The sequence below is a fragment of the Hyperolius riggenbachi genome, chromosome 8 (genome assembly GCF_040937935.1).
Source record: "Hyperolius riggenbachi isolate aHypRig1 chromosome 8, aHypRig1.pri, whole genome shotgun sequence".
Lineage (NCBI taxonomy): Eukaryota > Metazoa > Chordata > Amphibia > Anura > Hyperoliidae > Hyperolius > Hyperolius riggenbachi.
The window spans coordinates 170,116,429-170,124,753 of NC_090653.1; the positions used below are offsets into that span (position 1 = coordinate 170,116,429).

Genomic DNA, 8,325 nt, shown 5'->3' on the forward strand with positions numbered 1-8,325 from the left:
TGGGGACAGTGTAAAGATTAAGGAGGTGGGTAAAACTTCAAGTAGCCCATTTCATGTAAACAAAACTGGTAAATGTGGTGGTAAAAATATAAAGTGCATGGTAACCAATGCTCGGAGCCTTGCAAATAAAATAGACGAACTAGAGTCATTCTGAATGACAAAGGCTATGACATTGTGGGAATAACCGAGACATGGATGGATGAAAGCCATGACTGGCTGGATAGCCAATTTAGAGGGATACAATGTGTTTAGGAAGGATAGAACAGGGAAAAAAGGTGGAGGGGTTTGTCTTTAAGTATTCTTCTACAGCTGTCCTCAACGATGAGATGGAGGAAGATTGCGAAGATGTGGAGTCCGTTTGGGTAAATAGTCATGGTGGAAATAAAGGTTGCCAATTGCTTATTGGGGTATGCTACAGGCCACCTCATATTAATGAAGCTGCAGAACTGCAATTACTACAGCAGATTGAAAAAGCTGCCAGTAAAAATGAGGTCATATTTATGGGCGACTTCAACTTTCCCGACATTGACTGGGGTATCGAGGCTACCCATTCTGGTAAAAGCAGCAGATTTCTGGCAGCACTACAGGATAATTACTTGACTCAAATGGTAACGGAACCAACTAGGGGGAATGCGATACTGGATCTGATCATTTCTAATAGACCAGATAATGTATCAGATGTGCAGGTTCAAGAACATTTGGGAAATAGTGATCACAACATAACGTTTGATCTGGTAACTAATAGGCCACGGGGCAGCGGGACCACTAAAACTATGAATTTTAGAAAAGCAAAGATCAATCAACTTAGATAGGCACTAAGTTTGGTGAACTGGGATAATGTACTACAAGGGGAGGACACTGAAGGGAAATGGCAAGCTAATATTGTAGTATGTATATCCCATATGGAAACAAAATGTCTAGGAATAAAAAAGGCCTCTATGGATGAATAGAAAGGTTAGAGATAAAATGAAGAGTAAAAAGAATACCTTTAAGGTCCTAAAACAGGAGGGGACGAGGCTGCACTAAGCAATTACAAGGAGTGCAATAAAAATTGTAAAAAATAAATTAGGCTGGCAAAGCTCAAAGCTGGAAATCAAATCGCTAGGGATATCAAATCTAACTCCCAAAAGTTTTACAAGTACATCAACTCTAAAAAAAGAAACGTTAATTGTATAGGACTCCTAAAGGATGAGGGTGGGAACTCAATGGTGGATGACCAAGGTAAGGCATAGTTATTAAATGCTTTTTTTGCTTCTGTCTTCACAAAGGAAACAGCACTGTTGCAAATTACAGATGCAGAAGAGTCTCAATCTTCCAACTGTAATATTAAATACTTAACGCAGGAAGAAGTGAAGGCAAGACTAAATAAATTAAAAACAGACAAGGCACCTGGCCCGGATGGCATGCATCCTCGGGTCCTAAGGGAATTAAGTTCAGTTATAGATAAACCCCTTTATCTTATCTTTTGTGACTCTCTTTTAACTGGCAGAGTCCCAGTGGATTGGCGTACAGCCCAGGTTTTCCCATTATTTAAGAAGGGCAAAAAATCAGATCCATGAAATTATAGACCTGTAAGCTTAACATCAGTTGTATGCAAACTATTTAGGGGTTACTAAGAGATACTATACATGACTTCATAGTAGAAAATAATCTTATTTCTCAGCATCAACATGGGTTTACTAAAGACTGGTCCTGTTTGACTAACATGCTCAGCTTTTATGAGGTAGTGAACGCTAATGTGGATATTGGCAATGCTGTAGATGTGATATACTTGGACTTTGCAAAGGCCTTCGACACTGTTCCACACTAAAGTCTGGTTCAAAAGTTGAGGATGCAAGGACTGGGGAAGAGTCAGTGTGCATGGATAGGGAACTGGCTAATGGACAGAAAACAAAGAGTTGTGGTCAATGGAACGTACTCAAAATGGGAGACTGTTAGCAGTGGGGTCCCACAGGCAGTGGCGTAACAATAGGCCCTGCAGCCCCTGCGCCCGCGGGGGGACCCGCTCCCCCCCCTGGGGCCCGCTCGGGCCGTTTTGTGGGGGCTGGAGGGGTGGCAGCATGAGGGGAAAGCCTTGGCCACAGTCAGCGGGGAGTGGGGAAGTTCCCCCCCCCCCCTTCCTCACCTCGGGGATCTCCCCTCCAGTTAGTTACAGTGTGTGGGCAACGGGAAGCGGCGGGCAGATACATACCTTCTTCCGTGCGTTCCATCGCAGACTTCTCGCTCTAGCGGCTGACGTCACTCCGGGAGTGACGTCACTTCCCCTCTCCCCGCTGACTGGCCAAGGCTTTCCCCTCATGCTGCCACCCCTCCAGCCCCCACAAAACGGCCACGAGCGGGCCCCAGGGGAGGGGGGTTGGGCGCTCTGAAATTCTGCAGGGGGGCCCGGTGGGGCCTAGTTACGCCCCTACCCACAGGGGTCTGTACTGGGTCCAGTGCTCTTCAATTTATTTATTAATGACCTAGTAGATGCAGTAGTGAGCAATGTTGCTATTTTTGCAGATGATACAAAATTGTGCAGAATCCTCAACTCTCAGGAAGATAGTGTCATATTGCAACAGGATCTGGATAGGATGGCTATATGGGCACATACATGGCAGATGAAATTCAATGTTGAAAAATGTAAAGTCATGCATTTTGGTCGTACCAATGGTCTAGCACCATACAAAATAAATGGGATACAGTTGGGGACATCAAACTTGGAGAAGGAGTTAGGAGTACTCATCGACAAGTTAAATAATCGTACTCAATGCCAAGCCGCTGCAGCTAAAGCTAACTTCATTTTGGGATGCATTTGAAGGGAAATACTTGAGATGCTAGCATAATATTGCCACTGTTTAACTCTCTAGTAAGGCCACATCTGGAATATGGAATTCAGTTCTGGGCCCTACATTACAAAAAAGTTTTTTGCAGTTTTAGAGTAGGTGCAAAGACGAGCAACAAAATTGATACGTGGGATGGAAGGTCTCACTTACCAAGAAAGGTTAGATAAACTGGGTTTATTTAGTCTAGAGAAAAGACACCTTAGAGGGGATCTAATTAACATGTATAAATACATCAGAGGGCAATATAATAGCTAGGCGGATGAGCTTTTTGTCCCTAGGCCTTCTCAAAGGACTAGAGGACATGATCTGCACATGGAGGAAAAACGTTTTAGCCATTTATTTAGGATAGGGTTCTTTACAGTAAGAGTGATTAAGATGTGGAATGCATTGCCACAGGAAGTCATTTAAAGGGGGCTTAGATGCTTTCCTTGTGTTAAAAGACATCCATGGCTACAATTACTAGGTAATTCCTAATGATGTTGATCCAGGGATTTTATCTGATTGCCATCTGGAGTCGAGAAGGAATTTTTTTCTCTTTTGGGGCTAATTGGACCGTGCCTTGTAAGGGTTTTTTCGCCTTCCTCTGGATCAACAGGGACATGTGAGGGATTAGGCTGGTGTTGTACTTTGTTCTCTGGTTGAACTCGATGGACGTATGTCTTTTTTCAACCAAAATAACTATGTAACTATCTGGGACCTAAGTTGTGTAGAGATGTGAATGTTAGTAGGCCAACCTTTTGTTATGACACCAGTGGAGTGAGCAAATGGTCAGTGTTATGTGGCAATGGCAAGGCCAGCTTGTTAACCAACTTGCGGCAGCATTCTGTACTGGCTGTAGATCTTTATTTGAAAGGCCTGCATAGAGGTAATTGCAATAGCCCACTGTGATTTGATAAATTTGTGAACTAGGGTTGGAAGATCTTCTGGCGGTATGAGTCACTTTATTTTTGTCTGCTGTCCCTCTGTAAAGTTATGATGATTCTCTCAGAAATGCAAACCGTGTCAATTAATACATACAGGATCTTCTCAAAAAATTAGCATATTGTGATAAAGTTCATTATTTTCTGTAATGTACTGATAAACATTAGACTTTCATATATTTTAGATTCATTACACTACAACTGAAGTAGTTCAAGCCTTTTATTGTTTTAATATTGATGATTTTGGCATACAGCTCATGAAAACTCAAAATTCCGATCTCAAAAAAATTAGCATATTTCATCCGACCAATAAAATAAAAGTGTTTTTAAAGCAAAAAAAGTCAACCTTCAAATAATTATGATCAGTTATGCACTCAATACTTGGTCGGGAATCCTTTTGCAGAAAAGACTGCTTCAATGCGGTGTGGCATGGAGGCAATCAGCCTGTGGTACTGCTCAGGTGTTATGGAGGCCCAGGATGCTTCGATAGCGGCCTTAAGCTCATCCAGAGTGTTGGGTCTTGCATCTCTCAACTTTCTCTTCACAATATCCCACAGATTCTCTATGGGGTTCAGGTTAGGAGAGTTGGCAGGCCAATTGAGCACAGTAATACCATAGTCAGTAAACCATTTACCAGTGGTTTTGGCACTGTGAGCAGGTGCCAGGTCGTGCTGAAAAATGAAATCTTCATCTCCATAAAGCTTTTCAGCAGATGGAAGCATGAACCCATTTTTGAACCAGAAACAGCGGCAGAGGCGCCTGACCTGGGCTACAGAGAAGCAGCACTGGACTGTTAATCAGTGGTCCAAAGTACTTTTTTTTACATGAAAGCACCTTTTACATGTCATTTGGAAATCAAGGTGCCAGAGTTTGGAGGAAGACTGGGGAGAGGGAAATGCCAAAATGCCTGAAGTCCAGTGTCAAGTACCCACAGTCAGTGATGGTCTGGGGTGCCATGTCAGCTGCTGGTGTTGGTCCACTGTGTTTTATCAATGGCAGGGTCAATGCAGCTAGCTATCAGGAGATTTTGGAGCACTTCATGCTTCCATCCACTGAAAAGCTTTATGGAGATGAAGATTTCATTTTTCAGCATGACCTGGCACCTGCTCACAGTGCCAAAACCTCTGGTAAATGGTTTACTGACCATGGTATTACTGTGCTCAATTGGCCTGCCAACTCTCCTAACCTGAACCCCATAGAGAATCTGTGGGATATTGTGAAGATAAAGTTGAGAGACGCAAGACCCAACACTCTGGATGAGTTTAAGGCCACTATCGAAGCATCCTGGGCCTCCATAACACCTGAGCAGTGCCACGGGCTGATTGCCTCCATGCCACGCCGCATTGAAGCAGTCATTTCTGCAAAAGGATTCCCGACCAAGTATTGAGTGCATAACTGAACATAATTATTTGAAGGTTGACTTTTTTTGCTTTAAAAACACTTTACTTTTATTGGTCAGATGAAATATGCTAATTTTTTGAGATAGGAATTTTGAGTTTTCATGAGCTGTATGCCAAAATCATCAATATTAAAACAATAAAAGGCTTGAACTACTTCAGTTGTAGTGTAATGAATCTAAAATATATGAAAGTCTAATGTTTATCAGTACATTACAGAAAATAATGAACTTTATCACAATATGCTAATTTTTTGAGAATATCCTGTATTTTATGCAAAAATGTTAATTTATGTACATAATTAATTTATGTACTAAATGAATGCAATTTTTTTCATGTCTGTTAAATCCTTTTGATTTACAGATCAAGGGGAAAAGGAGCAAACTCCTTCAAAAACTGAACTGAGACGGGGGTTAATGGCACCTACAAAATTTTGCTGAACCAACCTCTCTGTCTCGAAAAAAAGTATTATCTGCACAGTTTATCAGCTTCAGTATAGAAACTGTGGATTCTGTCTAGGTTTACTTGCCACCTACTTAATTATCATAAAAAAATTCTCAAGTCTGAACATATTTTGCTGACTAAAAAGGAAATGTCTTTCTTAGTAGGACATTCAGCGGTTTCATTATATACAGTGGCTTGCAAAAGTATTCGGCCCCCTTGAAGTTTTCCACATTTTGTCACATTACTGCCACAAACATGAAACAATTTTATTGGAATTTCACGTGAAAGACCAATACAAAGTGGTGTACACTTGAGAAGTGGAACGAAAATCATACAGGATTCCAAACATTTTTTACAAATCAATAACTGCAAAGTGGGGTGTGCATAATTATTCAGCCCCCTTTGGTCTGAGTGCAGTCAGTTGCCCAGAGACATTGCCTGATGAGTGCTAATGACTAAATAGAGTGCACCTGTGTGTAATCTAGTAATCTATTGTCAGTACAAATACAGCTGCTCTGTGACGGCCTCAGAGGTTGTCTAAGAGAATATTGGGAGCAACAACACCATGAAGTCCAAAGAACACACCAGACAGGTCAGGGATAAAGTTATTGAGAAATTTAAAGCAGGCTTACGCTGCAAAAAGATTTCCAAAGCCTTGAACATCCCACGGAGCACTGTTAAAGCGATCATTAAGAAATGGAAGGAGTTTGGCACAACTGTAAACCTACCAAGACAAAGCCGTGTACCTTAACTCACAGGCCGAACAAGGAGAGCGCTGATCAGAAATGCAGTCAAGAGGCCCATGGTGACTCTGGACGAGCTGCAGAGATCTAAGCTTAGGTGGGGGAATCTGTCGATAGGACAACTATTAGTCGTGCACTGCACAAAGTTGGCCTTTATGGAAGAGTGGCAAGAAGAAAGCCATTGTTAACAGAAAGCATAAGAAGTCCCGTTTGCAGTTTGACACAAGCCATGTGGGGCACACAGCAAACATGTGGAAGAAGGTGCTCTGGTCAGATGAGACCAAAATGGAACTTTTTGGCCAAAATGCAAAGCCCTATGTGTGGCGGAAAACTAACACTGCACATCACTCTGAACACACCATGCCCACTGTCAAATATGGTGGTGGCAGCATCATGCTCTGGGGGTGCTTCTCTTCAGCAGGGTCAGGAAAGCTGGTCAGAGTTGATGGGAAGATGGATGGAGCCAAATGCAGGGCAATCTTGGAAGAAAACCTCTTGGAGTCTGCAACAGACGTGAGACTGTGGCGGAGGTTCACCTTCCAGCAGGACAACGACCCTAAGCATAAAGCCAGGGCAACAATGGAATGGTTTAAAACAAAACATATCCATGTGTTAGAATGGCGCAGTCAAAGTCCAGATCTAAATCCAATCGAGAATCTGTGGCAAGATCTGAAAACTGCTGTTCTCAAACGCTGTCCATCTAATCTGACTGAGCTGGAGCTGTTTTGCAAAGAATGGGCAAGGGTTTTAGTCTCTAGATGTGCAAAGCTGGCAGAGACCTAGCCTAAAAGACTGGCAGCTGTAATTGTTGCAAAAGTTGGTTCTACAAAGTATTGACTCAGGGGGCTGAATAATTACGCACACCCCACTTTGCAGTTATTGATTTGTAAAAAATGTTTGGAATCATGTATGATTTTCGTTCCACTTCTCACGTGTACACCACTTTGTATTGATCTTTCACGGAGAATTCCAATAAAATTGATTCATTTTTGTGGCAGTAATGTGACAAAATGTGGAAAACGTCAAGGGGGCCGAATATTTTTGCAAGCCACTGTGTGTGTATATATACATCTATCTATCTATCTATCTATCTATCTATCTATCTATCTATCTATCTATCTATATATATATATATATATATATAGTTATGCCAGTATTTTTATGTGGTTATCCCATAGGTTTCTGTTTTCTATGTGCGTGTGCATGTCAATTCTCATTGTTTTATATTATGTATTTTTAGAAATGGGCTAAATGATTACTTGTTGTGTACAATGGTTAGGCACTTCATCCAATCTGCATTGGTTTCTCACTATTTTATTTTTCATTAACAGTGGAATTGAACCAAGTTGGATTCCGTTTTGTTCGGCAGTGCATAAACGCGGTTGAAGCCACAGGTATTAACTACTTTTCACAGAATGAATGTATTTCTGGTCATCAATACTGAGAAATTTCTTGCAATTTGTAAATTTAATCTAAACCCAACACACAAGATCCTGAATGTTTGAATGCATGTACAAAGCAATTTGTTTCCTTTGTTTACTCATGTTGTGCACTTTTCCACCTATCCAGGACACATCTGGTGGCTGAACTTGAATGTGTTTATGGTGTTGTTGATTCTTCTGTTTTGTTTTTATCAGCTTAAAGGGAACCTAAACTGAGAAGGATGTGAATTTTTCCTTTTAAAATAATACCAGTTGCTTGACTCTCCTGCTGATCCTTTGCCTCTAATAATTTAGCCACAGCCCCTCAACAAGCATGCAGATCAGGTGCTCTGACTGAAGTCAGACTGGCATAACTGCATGCTTGATTCAGGTCTATGATTCAGCCACTACTGCAGCCAAAGAGATCAGCAGGGCTGCCAGGCAACTGGTATTGTTTAACCTCCCTAGCGGTATTGACGGTTATACACGTCGGTAATACAAAGCCATATCCCTCTCTGTTAAGGTGCACTTTAAATGTAGTTCATATTCTATCAATAAGCCATAAACAGAAACCT

The 8,325-nt window shown here is 41.6% G+C and overlaps 1 protein-coding gene across 2 annotated transcripts in view; it reads left to right on the forward strand.

Moving 5' to 3' along the window:
- OPHN1 (oligophrenin 1) overlaps window positions 1–8,325 on the forward strand; it is a 331,531-nt gene that overhangs the window by 193,927 nt on the left and 129,279 nt on the right. For both annotated transcript variants that reach the window (XM_068247665.1, XM_068247666.1), the window contains one exon: window positions 7,661–7,723. In XM_068247665.1, coding sequence (XP_068103766.1) covers window positions 7,661–7,723 — 63 coding nt within the window. The remainder of the gene's footprint in view (window positions 1–7,660; window positions 7,724–8,325) is intronic.